The sequence below is a fragment of the Pelophylax lessonae genome (assembly GCF_965119305.1).
Source record: "Pelophylax lessonae genome assembly, chromosome: 7".
NCBI classification, from domain to species: Eukaryota; Metazoa; Chordata; class Amphibia; order Anura; family Ranidae; genus Pelophylax; species Pelophylax lessonae.
The window spans coordinates 277,540,974-277,565,199 of record NC_138774.1 but is presented as its reverse complement, the minus strand read 5'-3'; the positions used below and the strand labels follow the sequence as shown (position 1 = coordinate 277,565,199).

General features: G+C 42.3%; 1 protein-coding gene across 1 annotated transcript in view; it reads right to left on the bottom strand.

The window, feature by feature from the left end:
* Window positions 1–24,226, bottom strand: part of HMCN2 (hemicentin 2) — a 377,259-nt gene that overhangs the window by 67,216 nt on the left and 285,817 nt on the right. Inside the window, exons 53-64 of the mRNA XM_082263033.1 lie at window positions 22,815–22,965; window positions 20,342–20,557; window positions 18,612–18,725; window positions 17,049–17,236; window positions 15,565–15,661; window positions 13,830–13,991; window positions 11,475–11,588; window positions 8,805–9,004; window positions 7,184–7,265; window positions 6,224–6,355; window positions 1,535–1,678; window positions 147–306 (exon numbers count right to left, since the gene is read on the bottom strand). Of these exons, the coding sequence (XP_082119159.1) occupies window positions 147–306; window positions 1,535–1,678; window positions 6,224–6,355; window positions 7,184–7,265; window positions 8,805–9,004; window positions 11,475–11,588; window positions 13,830–13,991; window positions 15,565–15,661; window positions 17,049–17,236; window positions 18,612–18,725; window positions 20,342–20,557; window positions 22,815–22,965 (1,760 nt within the window). The remainder of the gene's footprint in view (window positions 1–146; window positions 307–1,534; window positions 1,679–6,223; window positions 6,356–7,183; window positions 7,266–8,804; window positions 9,005–11,474; window positions 11,589–13,829; window positions 13,992–15,564; window positions 15,662–17,048; window positions 17,237–18,611; window positions 18,726–20,341; window positions 20,558–22,814; window positions 22,966–24,226) is intronic.

Sequence of the window (24,226 nt, the reverse complement as noted above, 5' to 3'; positions counted from 1 at the left end):
AACAGAGTCTATAAGAAATGTTTTATCCAAACTGTCATCCAACTAAACTACCTTTGAGTGAATTGACCCTTTGAGAACTGAAACCTCAGAAGGACGGCACTAGTTTATAGTAAACTATGGTCAGCATTGCTCCATTTTGACTTTACCGCATGTTTGGAGCAGAGACAAGATCCAGGGGTCTTCCATCCTTCAGCCACAAAATTTGGGGTGCAGGTGTTCCCTCTGCTTTACATTCTAGTGTCACCTCCTGTTTTACCTGGATGCTTCGCTCACTTGGAATTTCTGATCCAACGATTCTTGGAGCCACTGATAAAAAAAATAAAAAATAAATCAATCAATCAATACTATTTTTACGATAGGAAATAAAACTCTATCATAATAAAATCAATCAACCCTATTAATAAGATACATACATTATGTTGACAGTTCAGGTTATTACGAAGACTAAGATAGTTTTATAACCATTTTCTATTTCAGATTTCATAACAAGTAAAATATACCCAAATTATTTGCACTGGAAGATTTTTTTTTTTTTTTTAAAGCAGTGGTATGGCCATGCCACTGTTTAAAGCTGATCTTCACTATATCTGCGAACCAAAAGCCAAAAACACTATTTAATTCATTTTTAATATTGAAAGCAAACTCACCCATCCACCAATGTCTCTATGCTTTATTTTGTTCAGAAATCACTTTAAAAAAGTACCCCCTAGCATTTCTGGTTTTGGCCATCTTGAGTAAGGGCAAATAATTAATGTAGCATTCACTTCCTGGAATCCATTTGCCCGTAGCTCAAGCATGCATGCAAGAGAGTGTGCTTAGCTGAGAAAACCCCTCCTCCTCTCCTCCCCTCCCCTCCTGATGACTCCTGGGATATAATAAGTCCCAAAAATGAATAAAGATAAAATAATCAATGTTGATTAACCTCCCTGGCGGTATTTTTGAATGTCAAAGCAGTATATTGTTTTGCATTGAAATCTGTAGTTTTATTTTGTAGGCCTGTAATTCTTAGGAATAAAACAGAAAAAGTGAATAAAATTATTATTAAATTAACAAATTACTTAATACATTAATAAATTAAATTAATAAATTAATAATAAAACATTTCTTATTAAAAATAAAAGGAATAAAACAGTAAAAGTGCAGGCAGGGCACTGGACAAAGCACTAGGGACAAAACTGAGGTGAAATGGTTTGATACAGTAATGTAATCCTAACAGATTACAATGTATCATGTGATGTTTTTTTATTTCTTTTTAATTTCCCACCTAGCTCCGCCCCCTGCGTCACGGCACTCGCAGGGAAGGGAACCCGGAAGACGGATGCCGGCATTGGCCAGAGGACACAGTGGGAGGACATCAGGCGATCGTAGGGACAAGGTAAGTTTCACTACAGGGTAACCCCAAGTGAGGGTCGGGGTTTATGGCTTTTGGTGCTGAAAATTAACCCCAAGCCACACTCAGGATTACCGCCAGGTAGAGTGAAGAGTGAAGTTCCACTTTAATAAATCACCCCCCTCATGTTATCTAGGCTCATACCTTGTATCAGCAGCAGGAAGTCTTTGTGAGCTTGGGATAAATGGTTCTGCACTATACAGCTATAGTGACCTGCATGCGAGGGCTGTACTCGGCCAATCTGCAGCCGACTACCCCTGATGATCACTCCCCGGTCTCCAACATGCTCTGAAAAAAATTAGACAGTTTTAGATGGACACATACACGACACATACATTTTTATGTACATTTCAAGGGCTTGTTTAGCCCTTAAACATTAAAGAATTTCTAAGAAAGGAGAGCAGAGGGTTATGTGTTGACTGAAGGCCGTATGGTGTTTTCATTCTACAGGCGGTCCCCGGGTTACGAACACAAAAGGGACTGTAGGTTTGTTCTTAAGTCGAATTTGTTTGTAAGTTGAAACAGGGCATTTTTAAGTGTAACTTCAGCCTGTGCAGGCATGTGGGATGTTTCGGGTGCTTCTGGGCGTGCAGTTATGTTATCTGGGGCTCTTGTGGCCATGCAATACATACACTACTGCAGTGTGGAATGTGTCTGGCAGTGCAAGATGGCTGCTCAGCGGTATCCGGGACCAGCGTAGAGCACAAGTGACCGAAATTGACATCCGTTCGTAAGTACGAGTCATTCGTAACTCGGATGTTCGTAACTCGGGGACTGCCTGTATCCCAGATTGGAAGTGTGTGTCTTATAATGGGGCTGTGAATAGGTGAACAAGATTTGGGTTTTTAGCCATATAAGATTGGAGATCGAGAGAGGATCAATTTCAGTAGATACAACAGCAACCCATAATGGAGTTTTAGATGGACACAACATATACGACACATACATTTTTATGTACATTTCAAGGGCTTGTTTAGCCCTTGAACATTAAAGAAAAGGAGAGCAGAGGGTTATGTGTTGACTGAAGGCCGTATGGTGTTTTCATTCTATCCCAGATTGAAAGTGTGTGTCTTATAATGGGGTTGTGAATAGGTGAACGAGATTTGGGTTTTTAGCCATATAATATTGGAGATCGAGAGAGGATCAATTTCAGTGGATACAACAGCAACCCATAATGGTATTTCCTGGTTTGCGTGATATTTGGTGACCGGTGCAATCTAAACAGCTATATAATAGGTGTTAAAATTAGGGAACCCTAAACCACCACGAATTTGCGGAAGGAATAAAGTCTTCCTAGCAATCCTCAGTCTAGTACCACCCCAAGTGAAATTCAACGTTTTCCGTTGTAAAATACGTAGAAAATGAGCTTTCTACTAGATTCGAGTTCCTGTTTATTTTGAACGACTAGATCAGTGTTTCTCAACTCCGGTCCTCAGGGCACACTAACAGGCCAGATTTTAAGTATTGCCTTGGGGAGATGCAGACTAGAATACTGCAATCACTGAGCAGCAAATGATTTCACCTGTGATGTATTTCAGTTTTCTTGCAAACCTGGCCTGTTAGTGTGCCCTGAGGACCGGAGTTGAGAAACACTGGACTAGATGACTATGTGCCATACTATATTAGGTTGTTCTTCATATGTTCTAGGACAGGGATTCCCAAACTACGGCCCTGCAGTTGTTCAGGAACTACAATTCCCATCATGCCTAGTAATGTCTGTGAATGTCAGAGTTTTACAATGCCTCGTGGGATGTATAGTTCTGCAACAGCTGCAGGGCCATAGTTTGGGAATCCCTGTTCTAGGAGATACTTTTATTAGTTGAGATATGTAACTTTTTCCGAGATCCTTTTATTTGTGGAAGGTTCCCATTACCTGCTCTCCTTCTGGGTCACAGCTTGAACCCATTAGGGGTGACCCATAGGGAGGACACGGGCATGCTTTTCCTATTATTGCATCTCCATTGACTTCCACTTTTACATTATTTATTATACTTATTAACTTTTCATTATCGTTCAATGACTCTCTTTATATCTTTTATACCATTTGGCCACTCTATATTTGGTCTCAATCTTCTTTACATTTCTGTTGTATCCTTTTTGCACTTCAGATATATCTATTGTATGTGCATAACACCAATAAAATACTTTGAACGAGAACATTAAAGAATTTCTCCAAAAAAATGAAAAATGCCCACAGACATAATTATTTCACAGTCTTGTCAAATTTGTCTAAATTGGATGATGCAGTATCTACATTAACCAAGTAATCAACCCAGTAATCAAGTGTAAGCAGGTGTCTTGGCCAGATTAGTCTCCAGGTAAAAGCTAATTGGCCAGTTTGGATTCAACAGGGCCCATTTCATCCATGACAGGGTAAACTGTAATTTCATACGTTCATTTACATACAAAAATTTAAAGAGACTGGCTTGACATAAAAAATTTCATCAATCTGTTTTGGTATTTTAAAAACCTTTTTTCAAGGTATCACTTCTAATTATAGTTACATGGTTAGTCAGTTTGAAAAAAAAGACACAAGTCCATCTGACTCAACCAATAAAAAACAAAAAACAGTAAAGAAAACCCAACCATACAATCCCATATACACAATCCTATACCCGCAGTTGATCCAGAGGAAGGCAAAAAAACCCCAGCATAGCATGATCCAATTTGCTACACCGGTTGAAAAAAATTCCTTCCTGATCCCCTGACCTTTCCGTATTTGGAGGCGAAGTCTGTTTTCCTCTAGATGTAAAGAGTGCCCCCTTGTCCTCTGTGTTGACCTTAAAATGAATTACTCAACACCAAGTTTACTGTATGGACCCCTTATGTATTGATCAAATCCCCCCTTAATCTCCTCTTCTCAAGAGAGAATAAATTTAGTTCCTCTAATCTTTCCTCATAGCTGAGCTCCTCCATGCCTCTTATCAGTTTGGTTGCCCTTCTCTGCACTTTCTCCAGTTCTCCGATATCCTTTTTGAGAACTGGTGCCCAAAACTGAACTACATATTCCAGATGAGGTCTATTTGTGCCTGTGTTTGAATACACAGTCTTATGCTTCTTACCACCCTACACTGATGTCCCGACAAGTGACTGTGTGGGCTAAGGGATCTTGGATCGTGTGCTGGTATCATGCAAGGGAAGCTTATACGACGAACATACTCTTCTTGAGTAGGGGGGTCTGTCACACTCGGGTTGTCCCATGTTCTCGCGGTGCGGGACTGGGCTAGTTTGTGTTAAATCTGTTGGCATTATTTAGCAGGGTGATGCGGAAGTGCTACGTTTTCCCCTGTAGGGGTTCACATGCATGATACAATCCATTCTGGCACATTTCTGCTTTAAAAGGCACACTAGTGGCGTTGTGTGCTAGCCTCCAATCCCAGATGACGCCTTCTAGGGGGAAACGGGTCAGTCGGAGCTAACGAAGTGACGTCAGCATGCGAGGACCTGGCCACAGCTATCTTGGCCATGCTTATCGGAATATAGTTTTGCCTGTTTACAAGATTTACTCTGTAAGTGCAATACTTTTTATTGAACTTTAAAAGCAGTATAGCCTTATGAGTTCTCTTCCTTGCCTTTAAGGAATAGATTTGCGAAAACTGGTTGGTGGAACATACCACGGTATCTAGTGACTGTTCAGGAGCAAGCCGCGGTCCTCCAGAGTGAAATATTCCTAAGCGCTTACGATCTCCTTTGCGAGATCTTGTGGTCTGGTAAGCAGCCTGTATGCCTTAGGAAGCACAGTAGTGACATAGAAGCACTTTATTTAAATACATTTTGAGTACAGAGCACGTTTTTTGCACTTGGATGGACTTTATTTGGACTTTGATTCTTTATGAATGAATTATTGGATTTTTTTTATTACCGTTATTTATTTGTGGAACTTTTTGCCCTTTATATGATACGTTTATTAGGTAATCTTTGCACATTATTCACGTTATATAGTTTGTAATCACACATAGCAGTGGACATTTGACACTCAAGGATATTAATTGATATTATGTGATTTTTATCTTCACAATTGTTTTTTTGAGACAGCGCATTATTATTCTCTCTATAAAAGTAAAATAATTATTTAAGATATGTGCTCAGTAATAATATACTGTATTTTCTTTAAAGAAACCATTGGATTGTTAATAAACAGCAGAATCTGCAGCTGTTTGGCCGCTCCACCTATCCATGCATCCGACCCCCTAATCTACATGCAGGGCACCGGATGCATGAATTCCAATGGGTTTTTTTTTGAAGCACGTGATTAGAGCCAGAGGCTCTAATAGGCTTCAAAAAGAGGGTGGGCTCGGGGCGCAGAGCACTGCACCCTGAGCCCACCCAGTTGTGTGACAATAGCGAATTAATTTTTGCTATTGTCACACGGATTCTCCTCCTGGCCAATCAGGAAGCGGGTCCTGAGACCCGTTTCCCGATTGGCCAAAAGGAGAAGCCATCCTATTGGCGAAGGAGGAGACGCAGGGGAAGCCCGACCCACGGAGGAGACTGAGGGGGAAGCCACCACCACCTGTCCTCCACATGTCAGTCCAGGGTGAGTGAGCCAGCGACCGGGGGTGGTGTGCGAGCTGGTGTGGTCTGGGGCCATGGTGCACCAGCCGCCACTAGAGTAGATACAGATTTCTATATGTATCATTGATGCATAACTTTCCATAAAAGCCAACCCAGAGTTGCTGATAACTGAGTGGGTCCAGATCCCGCACAGCCCTGTGCGCTTACTTTGTGTACTGCTAACTAAACGAATACAGCGGCCCCAATGTAGCGAAAAATAAAACCTTTTACTGAAGACCTGTGTGGGCAGTAGATATTACCTCTTTGCATCCTACTTACCCAATGACTGCCCATCCTTCAGCCATGTAACCTTAGGTGGTGGGGAGCCTTCAGCCTCACATGATAAGACTATGGAATTCCCAATGGTAAGCTGGATGGTCTCATTTTGTGGGTGGATGATGGAAACTGGTACTGCAGGAAAAAGTTAAATGAACAATTATACCCTTTTATATACTGCATATACAGACAAAACTAGTGCGAAGAGTCATTTTATTGTTGCTTGTCAATGCAATGTTGTAGCAGTGGCAGATGCTCTGAGGGAGATCGTGTCTTCACACACTCTCCCCTCCTTCCCCTATCCAACTGGAGGATGTCAGTGCTGGATACGTTGCTGCCACAGGTCCCTGCCATTTGAAGCGTGATCAATATTGAAAAAAGCTGCCTACCGTGTACTTTTGTTTAAGCAATTTCACCATCCCCATACCAGCATACATTTACTATCCAGATACCCTCATACTCAGGGGGCAAATCCTACACTCAAAAGCAGAGCTATACTGTGCCCCATCATTTTAGCTGGTGTGTGTCTCCACTTTTTGATGAATAAGCCTCAATAGCCCTTGTTGGGGTGTCCCTTCCGGATAGGGGCTGAGCGCCAACAATTCGGTCTTCATGATGTTTAGAAGCTCCTGAAGAAGCGATTAAAATCACGAAACATGTTGAGCGGGATCTACCAAGACAAGTGATATCCCAACAGTTTGGGGAAATGCAAAGCATATACAGTGTTTGTCACGCTGAATGTAGTATATCATATCTTATGCTCTTGGGGAAGTTCACTTAGTCCTCAATTTTGGTTTTAACCCTACTTATACATATTTTCTATGGTCGTTAATGTACTATTGTGTAAAAACTTTTTAATGTGAATAAAATGTATTAATTTTAATTAAGGTGCCTTCAAAATTAATTTTAGTTTTCTTCTAATTCCAAATGCACTGTTGTAGTCGTGTGACCTTTGTTACTCACCCTGTATGACCACTGTGTAGGTCAGCTCAGCTTCACCAGCTACATTGCTCATCTTGCAGGTGTAGACACCTTTATCTGATGCCTGTGAATTAAATAAAGGATACAGTACAATAACAAAATTAATAAGAAATACAGAATATACCTGACTATAGTGGGTTTTGCTCAGTTTTCTTTTACAATTTATTTACATTTTAAACTGATGTTCCATACCTGTTTTTTGACGGTTAATGTAATTTTTGTTTTTTACAAAAAAAAAATACATTTCATCTTGAGCTATTTAGATTTGTAAACAACAGGTTTTCACTAAGCAAAGTATGTGTCTTACAAATACAAGGCAAAACAACAGGTTTGCTTTAACGCAGTATCTCACAAAAGTGAGTACACCCCTCACATTTTTGTAAATATTTTATGATATCTTTTCATGTGACAACACTGAAGAAATGACACTTTGCTACAATGTAAAGTAGTGAGTGTACAGCTTGTATAACAGTTTAAATTTGCTGTCCCTCAAAAAAATAACTCAACACACAGCCATTAATGTCTAAAAGGTAACAAAAGTGAGTACACCCCTAAGTGAAAATGTCCAAATTGGGCCCAAAGTGTCAATATTTTGTGTGGTCACCATTATTTTCCAGCACTGCCCTAACCTTCTTGGGCATGGAGTTCACCAGAGCTTCACAGGTTGCCACTGGAGCCCTCTTCCACTCTTCCATGACAACATCACGGGGCTGGTGAATGTTAGAGACCTTGCGCTCCTCCACCTTCCTTTTGAGGATGCCCCACAGGATCGTTTTCATCCAATCTCCTATAGAAGAGAGCGGGGATCTGACAGGTCCGTCTCTGCACACAGAGCGGAGATGGACCTGTCATCCGCCTGCTCAGCAGGGATTGGCAGATCGATCCCCGCTGAGCAAAACTGAGTCCGCCGGGTGGAAAGCCAGCGTGAAAGGACCCTTTATGTGTCTTTGAGGAATGTCTGCCATGCAACACTGACCCCGGCGGCTCAAACCGTGACAGTGGCTCCTGAATTATTGGTGGGGGCTTTGTTTACTTTGAAGTAAGATTTTTTTTTTTTCTGATATAAATGTAAATATGATCGGCTTAATGTGAGTCTTGTGTATGCAAGTTAAAATGAATATTTCATAAAGCAAAAGCATGAAGCAAAACATATTATGTTTGTAATAGAATTAGAATGAAGAATGTCAGTTGGGGAATGGCTGACTCTATCAGAGCACTTGTTTTGCTTTGTGTCCTAGTTCCTCTAAGGCTGCATTCGCACTTGAGCGTAGTGTTTTACCGCATTTTTTTACCGCGATTTTTACCGCGATTTTACCGAATCAGCCCAAAAAGAAGCTCATGTACTTTTTTCAGCTGCAGGCGTTTTGCAAAACGCTCAGATGTGAACAGGGGCCATTTAAATGAATGGGGTTTTACTTGTTGGGCGTTTTGGAATGTTTTTTTTGAGCGTCTTTGGAGCTGAAAAACACTCAAAAACGTCCAGGTGTGAATGGAGCCTAAAGAGGAGATATTTTTCAGTGGGACTGGTGGTGGTGAGAGATGTGAAAGGTAGGTTATTTTATACATTTCAACATTTAACTAAGAAAGAGTTGTAAGTACTTACCTGGACATCCTGTATCTCCAGTCTCTGGCCGCTGTTGAAGATGGAAACACTGCTCCCACTTGGGAGTAGTTGACCGTTCTTATACCATGTGACAACCGGATGGGGGAGAGCCTCAGATTCACACAGTAGTGTAAGGGTTCCGCCAACACGGAGAACTGTCTCTTTGGTCCCAGTGGGTGGTTCTCTGATACTGGGTGGAGCTAAACAAGAATGCAATGTGTTAGTTTTCACTGTAATAAAGGAGCCGGCAATTAGGAGACTTTGGAGGTATCACCTTCTTCTCTGTATAGACTAACGATATCTGTAAATGGGGGTCAGTTATATATGCTTGTTACATATTCAGGCTCTGCTTCCTGCTTTGCATTGCTACACAAGGGTTATGCTTTACTATTTTACTTTATCTTCTCACAATGGAAGTCTGGGAGTCAGCTGACTCGCTGAAAACAGTGCCTTCCCGCATTCCCTGTGTGGTTATAATCGTATCACAACAGTTGTTAAGACTGACAAAAGGGGGGTCATTGTACCAAGCTCCCTTTAGAGGCTAACCTGCCAATCATTATGTTTAAACGGTAACAAAATATGGAAAAGCAAGCTTGTAAAAATGGATCATTAACATAGGCGTGCGCACGTGTGGCGCATATTACACCTGTTTAGACCCCTAAAATTTCACCAAATAAAAAGGTTTTCTTTTTTTCTCCTAAAAAAATTTGCAAAAAATACAAAAAATAAAATTGCATAAAATAAAAATGAAACCTACTGACCACATCCACCCACTGCCCTACTGACACCAATATCTGCCCTTATGACACCGTCCACTGCTCTACTGACACCAATCTCTGCCCTTATGACACAATCCCCTGCTCTACTAGCAATGTCCACTGCTCTACTGAGGCTGTCCACTGCTCTACTGATACCATCCACTGCTCTACTGATACCATCCACTGCTCTACTGACACCATCCACTGCTCTACTGACACCACTCTCTGCCCTTATGACACCATCCACTGCTCTATTGACACTGTCCACTGCTCTACTGACACCACTCACTGCCCTTATGACACCCTCCACTGCTCTACTGACACCGCCCACTGCCCTACTGACACCGCCCACTGCTCTACTGACACAGTCCACCGCCCTACTGACACCGTCCACTGCCCTACTGACACCGTCCACTGCCCTACTGACACCGTCCACTGCTCTACTCACATGTCCACTGCTCTACTCACACCACTCACTGCCCTACTGACACCGTCCACTGCTCTACTGACACCATCCACAGCTCTACTCACACGTCCACTGCTCTACTTATACGTCCACTGCTCTACTGACACCACTCACTGCCCTACTGACATCGTCCACTGCTCTACTGACACCGTCCACTGCTCTACTCACACGTCCACTGCTCTACTCACACCACTCACTGCCCTACTGACACCGTCCACTGCTCTACTCACACGTCCACTGCTCTACTTATACGTCCACTGCTCTACTGACACCACTCACTGCCCTACTGACACTGTCCACTGCTCTACTGACACCGTCCACTGCTCTACTCACACGCCCACTGCTCTACTGACACCACTCACTGCCCTACTGACACCGTCCACTGCTCTACTCACACGTCCACTGCTCTACTGACATCACTTACTGCCCTACTGACACTGTCCACTGCTCTACTCACACGTCCACAGCTCTAGTCACACATCCACTGCTCTACTGACACCATGCACTGCTCTACTCACACCACTCACTGCCCTACTGACACTGTCCATTGCTCTACTGACACCACTCACTGCCCTTATGACACCATCCACTGCTCTACTGACACAGTCCACCACCCTACTGACACCGTCCACTGCTCTACTGACACCGTCCACTGCTCTACTGACACCGTCCACTGCCCTACTGACACCGTCCACTGCCCTACTGACACCATCCACTGCCCTACTTACACTGTACACTGCCCTAGTGACACCACTTTCTACCCTAATGACAGCATCCTCTGCTCTACTGACACCATCAGAAATATACACGCACACACACATATGTGTTTGAGCTTTGGGGTGCACACCTATGATCAATAATATAAAGTATCAAAAATGACTTAAAGGTATAAAATATGCAACTATTTTTAAAATGAAGGTGGAATATTAGACAGTAATGCTGTATAGCATTACGCAGCTTCCTTTTATTTAATATGGCAGCTAAGACAGGGCAGCAGAACAAAATTACACAGATGTAAAATATCTTGGTTTCCCTAAAAGTATGGGAATCTATACTTACATAGCTGTTTTACACAACATATCTACTATTGTCAAAAGGCAACATTTTTTCAATTTTTTATTGCTGCCTGTGTCCCTATTTAGGAACAGGAAGTGAGATGAAATCTCCCTAATGGGAACACAGGCAGCTGTTTTTCTAGTGTGGAGGGGATGGGCAAGATCCTATGTTAGGTAATTATTGCTTACAGTGTCCCCACTGGGGAGATTTTTTTTTTTTTACACCCTCTCCTGGTTGTGTCGGACAGATCTGGAACTGAGCGGATACCCCTTCAAACGGGATGACAAAAAAAAAAAAAAAAAGAGAGCTTTTGCTGCTTCCCCTACTAAAAAAATGAATTTTTGCTGGAATTGGAAGTTAACAATGACCCAAAACAGGTATTTTTCTTACCATGAACGGTGAGTTGTATGTGCTTCTCATCTGCTCCAGCTGGATTCTGAGCTCTGCACATATATATTCCTTGGTTGGAGAGCTGAACTCGAGCAATCTGTAGCACTTGCCCCCCTGAAGATCATTAAACAAGAACAAGTTCAATATGTCTACATCCAGAGTAATATTCAGATTCAACAATATCCCAGAATGAAGAAGGCCTTTCACACAGACAACAAAGTGTCAGATGAATGTTAGGGTGATAGTTATTGTTAGGATATACCAAGTGTAGCACCCTCCTAGGTAGGTGCTAGTGAGAAAGTATAGTTTTGTCTGCTTACCAGAGGGGCTGCAGGTAAATCTATATTGTTCCCTGCCTACCAGAGAGCAGGATCTGTTAGTGGAGTCTGCTCATAGTGCTCAGGATGCAACTCATTCTGCCAAGGGAGTGTTTTACACTGGTCCAATAGGGAGGGATGTTGGACAGTGGGAGGAAACCTGACGAATGGGTGCACAGACTTTTGATACAATCCTGATGATTAGCAGAGGGAAAGTGCCTCGGTGCATGCTAGGATACCATATAAAAACCAGGAGCATATGTGCCCGAGGTCTTTTGTCTGGATAGTGGAGTCCCAGAGGGAAGGGACGGCTGCCTCCTCCTTTTTACGTCACAGATACATATTTCCCTAACTAGCTTGGCAGCAATACAATACATATCCTCCCCCTACCAATGACTCCTGCACATCTGTGTGTAGCAATTACATCCCTGGCCTTCACTCTTATCTGTATTCTTGCTAGTTCTTGGATGGCTAGAGAGGAAAATATGGGGGAGAAGGTGGGGGCCTCAAATGTGCAGCTTGGCTGTCATGGTCTCTGTAGTACCACAAAATCTACCATTTTGTCTTAAAAGGCTATTTATCCGCCATTTTAGAAGCTTTCCAGGTACTGCCACAATGCGGCCTCAGGGGGTCATCCTGAGGGCCTGGAGAGTAGCAGTGAGGAACTAAACCCAGAAGTCCAGAGGAGCTGACTGAGAGGGGAGACACAGGAGTACAGTGAGTACAGAATCTCGTGTCAAGGGGCCCGACCTGAGGGGGGCCACCCCTGCTCCTAGGATAGTCAGGGAATGGGTGTCGGTTGAACGAGGATGGTAGTGAGAGTGTCCTGAAGATAAGTTATCATCCCCTAAGTCGTCTTGCTAGGAAGTAAAGAGCAAGAGACTTAAACCTTTCTACACTTGTGGTAGTATGGATTAGGCAGCCTAGCTGTTTCCAGTCACCCTAAAAGGCCAAAAGATAGAAGTCAACCTAGAAGGCCTAAAGATAGAAGCCAACCTAGAAGGCCTAAAGATAGAAGTCCTCAACTAATGTGAATAGTTCAAACTGGAGTATCACACTATTCCCTTCTCCAACCCCTGTTCCAAATAAACATAAAAAATAAGCCAACACCCCTAGACTGTTTATTTGTGTGACGAGCCATCAGGAGCAAGGAAGGGATCCACAAACTACATCTCAAGTTAACTGTGTGCTGGTAATCAGGGGAGCCCATCAAGTCATTATTCAGCAGGCCCTGTGGGGTCAGTGCTACATGAATACTACCATGTGATTATAGATAGAGGAGTCGGGGGAAAAAATGGCTGTATAACTGAGCTGCTAAGAGTATTGAGAACCTTCTTTGCAATCAACAACCACCATTGCCTGTGTAGAACATAGGAAGGTATAATAGCACAAAGCACTGTGGGACTATGTGTTAGCATGAGGAAGTCATAGCTGCCCTGCGGGGACAGTGCTACACGAATACTACCACGTGACTATAGATAGAGGAGTCAGGGCAAAAATGGCTGAATGATAACTGAGCTGCTAAGAGTATTGAGAACCTTCTTTTCAATCAACAACCACCATTGCCTGTGTAGAACATAGGCCAGCATAATAGCACAAAGCACTGTGGGACTATGTGTTAGCATGAGGAAGTGAGGAAGTGATAGCTGTTAAATAACTGAGCTGTTGAGAATCAAAGTAAGCCTCTTGGCAACCAACAGCCACCACTACCAATGCAATGCTATCGAAGACAGAATGCCATAAAGTACAGAGGGACTGTGTGAGAGCATGAAAAATTAGGGATGATAGCTACAAGTTAACTGAGCTACTGGGAGTCTTGGGATTTCACTCTACCATTTCTCATCACCACTATTATCCACCCAATACTGCTGCTGGATATCAGTTGGTCGATGTCTTCACTTCTGCAGCTATAGACCTTTTTGCAGCCTAACCGTATCTACATCCAGCAGTCACCAAGCAAAGATAAGTTATAGAGGGCACAGATCAAAGACTTATGTGAACAGGGCATATACCACATAACAGTGGGAACATAACGTACCTGGCATGATAAGGTACCCTCTTCCAGGATACAGGATTTGTCCATCCTTGTACCAGGTGATCTCGGGGGTGGGGTGAGATTGTACATCGCACACAATGGAGATTGAGGTGTGGAGGACAGCGCTGACGTTCTCACTCCTTGCACCAAGTATTCTGGGTGGAACTAAAATTCAGAGTTTAAACAAACAATTTTAGAGACTTTCCAATTCACTGAAAAAGTTTAATGAATATCCATTATCCATATATTTTTTTCTTTTTGAGGGGAGTAAGTTGTTATTCTCTTTTGATTATATATATGAGATCTCTATATTCTAATACAAGCCTACATTTACAGATTTTTTTACATCAAGCTCCTGATGAGTGGACAGGGATCTACGAAACGCGTAGAGCCAATACTAGCGAAGATATATTATTTAGAGATTGACTATGTACCATTTTCGTTTTTTATGATATTTTTTAATCATTATAGAATTAATTGTATTACTATATTAATTTTTATGTTAGTTTTCTTTATATATGTCTGTATCATATCTGGAAATGGATTCTATGTACTTATGTCAATTATGGAATATGCAATAAATTATAACTTTTGATTTTATCCAATTTTGTAATTTAGTAAGTGACCTGCCTCATTTAAAGTCCCTTAACCACTGTTTTATTTTTGTATGTACATTCAGGGATGGAGGCATGTCCCCGTGTATGCTGCAGATCATATCCTTTCTCAATGAATATCCATGAATCAACTCAGTTGAGACATCTAATGTACACAGATGAACATTAAACTGTATCACTTTGCAAAAATACTGAATACAATAAAATGGGCGGGGCGTCCACTTAAAGAACTGAAAAACAAAAAGGTTCCTACAGAAGGATTTTCCCAGCTTCTCCCGATCTACTGCTTTCAGACAAGTCAGATCCCACAGCACTACCCATACCCTCCATACCCATACCTTCCATAGGCACCAACACAAAAGTTTTAGTTTATAGTGGGGAAGGGTTTGCCTTTTTTTTTTATTACGGTCTGGCTCCCTTTTGGGGAGAGTTCCCCTTGCTTCCTGTCAAGACATGAAGTGACAGGAAATCTCTTTCAACAGGAACACAGAATAAAACAGGGCTTTCCTAGAGTAATTCACACAGGGGAGGACTGGGCCAGGGGGCAGGGGGGAAATTGCCCTCTGGGCCGATCTAATACCCCGCAAAAAGGCTGCACTGCTTCTGCCACAGACATGCCTAAAGGATTCCTGGTGAAGAGAAGTAAAAAGTCCTCACCGCTGACCTACTGAGTGCGGGTTGAAGACAAGGACAGAGCACATGCCTCCCCCCCAACATGGATGGTGTAAACTGTGTCTGAGCAGAGGCTGGTTCCATGCCCCACTAGAGACTCTTCTCCCCTGGGAAGCCCCGACCGAGCTGTCCCTGCTTCCCCCAAACCCCCCCATGCTGGCCAGGTCGGGAACCTGGATTCAGCCGGTAAGTAGAGAGTACCTGGAGCAGGGCTTCAGCTTGCTTTACCTTGAGGCTAAGCAAAGGGCAATGTAGGCTGTCTAAGTTAGCCTACTGAACCCACAGCTCTAACAAACATTACCATATTTTCTATTATTGTCAAAGTGTTGTCTTTTTCCAATACATCTTGAGGGTTATAGGAAGGCTCTGAATAGTCAACAATATAACTTAGTGAGTTAACTATTAGCAGGAACAACTTTGATTTCTTGAGGAAAGTGGACCACTATACCTACCATGAACCATTAAAGTGAAGAGTCTCTCCATAAAGCCAGCTGGATTCTCTGCCACGCACACATAGCTGTCTATATCCGAGACCTGCACTGAGTGGATCTGTAAAGACAAAGAATAGTCACATTATCTAAGCTCAAAGATCTCCGTATGCTTATACTTCGTTGGTTCAATGTTTTTAGGGCTTGTTCCCACTCGATCTGGAGCTTATTAAAGAAAATGCCATGGGAGACCTGGGGACTTCTAAAAGATAATGGAGGATATACTCATGTACCGCCTCTTAACCACTTCTGGACCGGAAGATTTTCCCCCTTAATGACCAGGCCATTTTTTGCGATTCAGCACTGCGTTAATTTAATGGACAATTGCGCGTTCGTGCGACCCAGATAAAATTGATTTTCTTTTTTTTCCCACAAATAAAGCTTTCTTTTGGTTGTATTTGATCACCTGTGCAATATTTATTTTTTATGCTATAAACAAAAAAAGAGAGACAATTCTGAAAAAAAGGATATTGTCTTATTTTATCTTCCTGATATTTATTCTCCCTAACCAGGACCAGCACTATGAACTTAAGCACTTTAAAGCTTCTGTCAGCCTTTATATCCAACTGAGCTAAGACATATAATCAAGGCTGGAAATGTACATATTGTAATTGAAGAAAATGACCTATAATTTTTGAGATCAAGGAGAGATGGAGAATTTCTAAAAAGGAAGTGACTGCTCTGGGCTTCAACAAAATGGCGGCCTCTAGCAAAAAGCAATTCTGGAGGCAATTTACAGAACACTCAAGTTTTGGTAGTATAATTATTAATGTGGAATGTATGTTGTAACGGAACCACCAACCCACACTGTACTTGTGGTCTTCCATCTGTATACGGCTTCCTTGCAGTCATGAACATAACCCAGATTTTCTCAGCCGCCCTCATACAAAGCTAGCCAACAACTTAGGTCGTACAAGTTTTGGAACCTTCTCCTTTATTGAACAGTTTCACACTCAATTTATACACACATGAGCACAACCCCCTCCTGATCAGATTACTACACACAGGTCAGGGGATGCCTGATTACATTATCCTATGCAGATGAAATTATATACAGAAACAGAATTAACCTGAACTAATTATCTAGCCATATGGACAGAACAATGTGAGGTCATTAACATTTAACAATGGGACAGGGAGACTTAACACAATCCACATTCCATCTCAATAGATAGACAATAGGACAAGACTGCCAATGACAGTCAATGAGTCAGACTTCATGGCAACAGGCTATAGGTCTCACAGTGTAAAGTGGGAGTAAATCTTCATATTCCCTGAGAGATATTGCTGACAAATATTACTGTCCCATCTGAAGCCATCCAAACCATTCTCTCAGCGTCCCCCAAGTATCTGTTCCTCACTCCCAGTGACGGTGTTCTTTTATTAAAGAACATTAACTGTTATCAAGCTGTTAATGGTAAAGTTCTGCTTTAAGGAGTAGCCTTTACCTGCAGCCGTTTCCCCTCGTCTAGGATCTCGTACTGATCACCAGTGGATAGCGTCAGCCCATTCCTGAGCCAGGTGATTGTAGGTGGAGGAGAACCTGATGCCTCACACACAAGTTCTGCAGTTTGGTTGTATATAACAGACACCTCTTGTATTATTCCATCCACTTCTCCAAGGATGATGGGAGGAGCTAAAATGGTAAATACAACATGAAGTTAGGATATGCAGGACAGACCTGTTTTTGGCTGTTGTGTATGTAACTGTTTGATTTATCTGAAATACTAACATATACTCAAAGGCACACTGGCTTTTGGTGACCCAAACTTCATAGTTACGTAGTTACATAGTAGCTGAGGTTGAATAAAGACAACGGTCCATCCAGTTCATCCTGTGTAGGTGTGTGTGGATGAATTCATTTCCCATACCCCTGAATTTTTTGATCTTGGAGATGTATGTCCAAGAGTATTTTAAAAGTATCCATACTCAAAGCAGCTACCACCATTTATGGAAGAGAGTTCCACAATCTTATAGCCCTTACTGTAAAAACCCCCCATGCGTAGCCTGAGGTTAAACCGCTTCTCCTCTAATCGCATTGTATGGCCTTGTGTCCTCATGCAATCCTTGTGGCTGAATCATTTTTTTTTCTATGTTGAGATCACCGTTGAGGTATTTGTATATCGCTATCATGTCCCCTCTCAGGCGTATCTTCCCTAGAGAGAATAAATCAAGCGCTTGTAAACGCTCCTCAAAATTTAGGTCCTCCAACCCCCTAACTAGCTTAGTTGCCCTTCTTTGGACTCTTTCCAGTTCCAGCACATCCTTTCTGACGATCGGTGACCAGAACCGAGGATCGGCGACCAGAACGAGGATCGGTGACCAGAACAAACTTTGAATGTTTAAAGATTTATGCAAATGTATCCGATGGGACAAGCACAAAAATTTTACTCGTATGATACCAGATCGTATGATTTTCGTTTAATCAGTACAGTTGTCCGAAAATACAATACAATTAATTACATCACTTCGGAATTTTTATTCTGTCATACGAGAATTTTCCTAACTTTAGTAACCTTTTTTATTTTTGATATGAGACTAGAATGCAAAAAAAACAGACGATCGTTCGTCTAATAATCTCACCATAATTTCTTTGGCATTACAAGAAGCATACACTAATTATGATATACTTGAATGATTGTACAGAGGTCGAGGAATTACCTTGCAATCAAGTGTTATTATTTCTGTAAGAATTGAATACTAAATGTCTGTACTAATGTAATGCCTGATGATTAAGCTCAATAAACATATTTTTGTTTTTTTCTGAGTAAAAAAAAAAAAAAAAATAATCTCATCATGTGTATGAATCATAAATCAACTTTTCCTTGTTCCTTGCTACATTTCAGAATATGAATATGATGAATGTGTTTACTGTCTACCCTATTGTACAGCACTATGGAATATTCTATATAGATAAAAGATAATAATATAATTAAGTTATTAATTTATTTGCAGGGAGATGGGCAAGCAAGACTTTTTTTTTATAGCATTCATTTACTAAAATGACTTACTGAGAACAACAAGGTCATAATGCAGTCTGTCCTCCCCTGCTTCATTAGAAGCCTCGCAAGTGTATTTCCCAGCATGCTCCACCCGGGACATGGGTATCTGTAAGACACGGCCCTCTAAAATGGAAATAAAGCAGAATGGAATATGTTTAGGAGCATTATATTCAAAGCAAACAGAAGCACCTACATATAGCAAATGCATCAATTTTGCTGTCAGAATCAGAATGAATGAACAAGAATGCAATTTACAAAGCTGCAAATAATCATAATGGTATATGCACATGGAATCATGAATATACATATACTTAAAGTATAACTAAGGGCAAGACTTTTTTTTAGTTTTTGGAGTGGAGAGGGATTAGAACACCTTTTATGGCCAACTCTGCCCCCATTAGGGAGATTCCCCCTCTCTGTTTGTCCTGTTTACCAGTGGAGGCTGGTGAATGAAAATTTGGGGGGGCGGATAAAACCAACATCCCCCCCCCCGGTGGTCGGCAATCAAATCTACCACCCCCTTTCGGGACAGACGGCTGGCTGCCCAGCCAGACAGCAAGCATCCTTACCTTCTCCTTCCCCAAGCGGCTGTGAGTCTCCTCCGGCCGTACGTCTCATCCCTCTTCCTGGACAATGGCCAGTAAAATCGCTTCTCTTTTCAGCCAATCAGGAAAGGGGTCTCACTACCTGCTTCCTGATTGGCTGGGAGGCAAATCAGTGTTATAATAGCGAATATTAATTCGCTATTGTCAAACAACTGGGTGGGCTCAGGGCGCAGTGCTCTGTGCCCCGAGCCCACCCTTTTTTAAAGCCTATAAGAGTTGTATTGTCATACAACTGGGTGGGCTCAGGGCGCAGTGCTCTGCACCCCGAACCCACCCTTTTTGAAGCCTATTAGAGCCTCTGGCTCTAATCACGTGCTTCAAAAAAAAAAAATCCCCATTGGAGTCCATGCGTCTGGAGCCCTGCATCTAGATTAGGGGGGCGGACGCATGGATGGTGGGGGCAGCGCCCCTGCACCCCCCAATGGACGGGCCACCACTGCTGTTTACCTTTATCATCAAAAGTGAAAGTAAAAGAAAACCCTAAATTTGGGTTGTCCCCAGAAAAGTAATAGACAGGAAATCTTCCAATGGGGACACTAGTTCTGGTGACCTTGGCGTCCCCACGGAATTCCCGTAATTTGCAGGGATTTTATCTCACTTCCTGTTTTGGCTATGGGACAGGAAGTATAGTTAAATCTCCCCAATGGAACGCAGATGGCAAAAAATAAACTGACAGGGCTTATATTCCTCTATTACACTATCCAAAAGGAAAACAAAAATGTTGCCTATAGTTCTACTTTAAAGCCAAAACTGTTTAATATATTTTGGACAGAGGAATGGTTTATGTTCGTTTTTTTGCCATCTGTGTCCCATAGGGGAGAATTATCGTCACTTCCTGTCTCAGACGCAACAGGAAGTAAGAGGAAAAACACCTCCAATATAAAGTAAATCTCCTCGTAGACATTTGTCACCAGAGCACATGCCCCCATTGGACAGCTCTTGGATGTGTGACAACATTTGGATGTTCCCATGCTTTCTGACCCACTGATAATGGTAACCAGGTCACACGGAGATAATGAATCTACCCTACAGTGACACAACCAGCAATTTAAAAAATTGACAGGGGTACTCTATCCAATAAAATTTTTTACTTGCACTTTAAAGGGAATCTCTCCAGAATGGCTACTCGCTTACCCAGCAGCACCAGAACTCCATCAGAAGAAGTAATGGGTCGTCCATCCTTGTACCAGGTCAGGGTGGGCGGAGGGATGGCATTGGTGTCACAGTATAAGGAGATCGGATTGGAGGCAACAACCTCCCTGTGTTCAGTCACCTCCTCTTCTTCGTCCTCTCGATATGCCAACTCTAAAGCAGCGCTGGGGCTCCCAGGTTTGTGGAATATTGGGGGCACTAAGAGGGAACAAGAGAAAAAATTCCATTAAAACATACTTAGTTTCACTTGTACTCAAACAACAACAGGTATCATTCACTGTGGCATAAGACAGGTTAGCAAAGGTGTGCTAGTTTTGACTGTAGAGGAAACCTGCATGGTTAGAAATATGGAGGTCCAGCCTATGGAAACCGTAACAGCAGCACTAAATGGAAGAGAAGAATGATGTAGGCGCACTTGGTTCCACTGGACTATGTTCACGTGCGCTCTGAAATATGAGTCTCTGTTGGTTAGTGACGCGTAGAAAAATCTCTTACATTGCCTCCGTCTTGCACCATGACAGTGGCGGTTAAGGTTCAAGGTTACCGGGATCTCCTTTCTATCCTTCTTTCCCCCTTCCTCTTTCTCTCCTCCCCCCTTTTTGTTTCACGTTGGTTATGTGTTATATTTTTTGATGGCAAGAATTGGGTTGTGAGCATCCCACTTGAGGGTGTTAGCATTTTTTGTGATGGTAGGCCTAGAGCAGAGGTCTTCAAAACTCTGGCTCTCCAGTTTTTCAAGAACTACAATTCCCATCATGCCTAGTCATGTCTGTGAATGTCAGAGTTTTACAATGTCTCATGGGATGTGTAGTTCTGCAACAGCTAGAGGGCCGTAGATTGAGGATCCCTGGCCTAGAAACTCTGTCTACACTTTTCCTTAATGCATCTGACCCTCAAAGGTTTTCATACATTGGTATGAATCCTATGCTGTAACATGTGGTTATGATGTGGCTGTGCCCATGTAAATTTTGAAAATTGTTAAATAAAGAGTTTAAAAAAAAAAAAAAAATATGGAGGCTGTGTCATTGCTAACCCTTTCTATAGAGGCAGCCATAAGTTAATATTACACACACAGCATCTGCTTTGCAATGCTACACAATGCTTTTGCTTTACTACTCCCTCTCACAATGCATGACAAAGGGTCAGCAGACTCACTGAAATCATTGCACTCCCTGTGTGAATGACAGCTCAACTGATAAGCGAGAAGGCTTAGTAATTGCAGTGTCTAGTCTACTCCCCCTCTAGTGGCTAATCTGCAAATCGCTATATTTTATACATTTACCAATAATTACAGCACATCCTCAGAAAGGATGTGCTGGAACTGGAAAGAGTCCAAAAAAAGGGCAACTAAACTAATAGTGTGATTGGAGGACCTTAATTATGAGGACCGATTACAAGCGCTTAATTTATTCTCCTTGGAGAGGAGACGCCTGAGAGGGGACATGATAGCGATTTACAAATACCTCAATGGCGATCCTAGCATAGGTAGAAAACTATTTAGTCCCAAGGAGTGCAAGAAGACACGTGGCCACACAATGAGATTAGAATAGAGGCGGTTTAACCTTAAGCTGCGTAAGGGGTTCTTCACTGTAAGGGCGGTGAGAATGTGGAACTCTCTTCCACAATTGGTGGTAGTTGCGGGGAGTATGGCTACTTTTGAAAGACTCTTGGACGTGCATCTCACAGATCACAACATTCAGGGTTATGGGAAATGATCACATCACTGACACACACACACACACACACACACACACACCTGTGCCGGTTGAATTGGATGTCTTTATTCAACCTCAACTACTATGTAACATTCACTATTAAACCAATCAGAAAAATTATTTAGAGATAAAAATAATCCAACTAATTTTAAAACAGCGTGGCACACTCCCCTCTTGAACCCTTACTCACCAGAAACAAGGGGCCCTCAGCTTTTTAGTCTGGGGGGTCAAACTCGCTTATATCTGGTGGTAGGGGTGCCACAGATTTTCTCTGTCTTTTAATATCTCCAACCTGCTGCTTCTATAAACAGCTTGAATCTCCACCAGGTCAATAAAAAGAGAGAGTTCTCATAGTGTAGTCATTTTTTAAAAATCGAATGGCGCATATCAGGAAATACAGGCTTTATGTAATAGTAGGGCTCTACCGGGTTCGCTGCAGCTTGGCGTGCATTCCACAGACAGAACCCGGAAGAGCCCTACTTTAGAGCTGGGGCTTTTGGGCTTCAGCAAAATGGCAGCCTCCAGCAAGAAGACACAGGAGCAATGCAATTTACAGCACACACTATTTTGGTAGCAAAAATATTATTGTAGAGTGTTTGTCTTTCCTTAAAGTGGAACTTTATCCAGAACAACTTGATAAAAAGTAATGTTCTTTAGCAAGGAACAATCATGACTAACAAATACAGATGTAATTTCATTGTAAGTTAATACACAGGAATAGATGGCTGGCTGATACAAACCTTGAACATTCACATAGAATTCTCTTTCATCCTCTCCAGCAACATTAGTGGCAACGCAGGTGTAGCGCCCTGAGTTGCTCACTCGGATAGGCTGGATCTGCAGTACATGCCCGTCTCCAAAGATCTGCACTGAGCCAGAACTTTCTAGAAGCTGCAAATATGTAAGTAAAACAACAAAACACAAATAATATTTTTTAAAAACAGGAAAATTATGAATGCTGTAAAAATATACAATGTTCACCTAGAAATTACTATTTTCAGAAACACACAAATAGCGACTAGATTTATAAGTATTTGGTAATAATAATGTCTCACTGCCATAAGCTGGAAAGGCTGGTAATATGCAAATTAGATCAATCCCCAAACCAAGCACCCAATATAATTTGGTGTCTGTGGCCGCTTAATTTTGAAGGCAATATATGTTTTTTCTGGACCTCCTCATGTCAGCCTACTATGGGTCAGCTCCGCCCCCTGTGACGCCTCCAGGACAACCTCTTTCCTAGCCCATAAGGGGCGGCTGTCTGCCTGAGACAGTGTTCTTTTTTCGTCCTCGCTCTGGACAGTCTTTTTTAAAAGAAAAGAAAGGAATAGAAGGATAAGAAAGTCTGTGTTATCCTGCTCAGCGCAAATATTATCCGGATTTGAAGAAATCTGTTCCTTCGTTCCTTCTCATTTTTGAAATTCAGGAAATCGTGGAAGATGAGTGGACGAGGTCAGATGAGAGACTGAACATTCACAATAGAGTCACGACGTTATAACCTTTTCATTTCAAAGATGCAGAACTATGGGAATCTAGTCCCAAAGTGGACGCTTCCTTACAAAGGCTGGCTCGTCATATTACGCTGCCTCTGGCGGATTCGCTTTCCTTTAAAGATCCCATAGATCAGAGAATTGATACAGATTTAAAGAGGATTTACACAGTAGCAGGAGCGGCCTACAGGCCGGCTATAGCTCTTACCTCTGTAGTAGGGGCTCTTAGAGTTTGGGTAGCAGATCTTGAGGCCGGTTCTTCAGGGGGAGGGGAGGAAGGTGGAAATTCGTCTCCTTTACTGTCCAATAAAACAGCAGTGGATTTTTTGGCGGAGGCAGCTGAAGACCAAGTCAGAATAACCGCAAAACTCATGGCTCATTTGGTGACGGCTTGCAGAGCCTTATGGTTGAAACATTGGTCAGCCAATAATGCCTCTAAGCTCAGCCTTTGCTCGGTCCCATTTGATGGGAAGCTCTTGTTCGGCAAAACTTTGGAGTCAGCAGTCAGCTATTCAGCGAGTTTCGGGCGGCAAATCAGGTTTAATCCTGCAAGAGAGAAGGAGACCACCCCAGCCCTTTCATTCTTCCAAGAGGCCCAAGGACGGTTTCAGAGAGGCTGCTGCATACAGACCGGGTAGGCCATTCTTCACACAGTGGAAAGG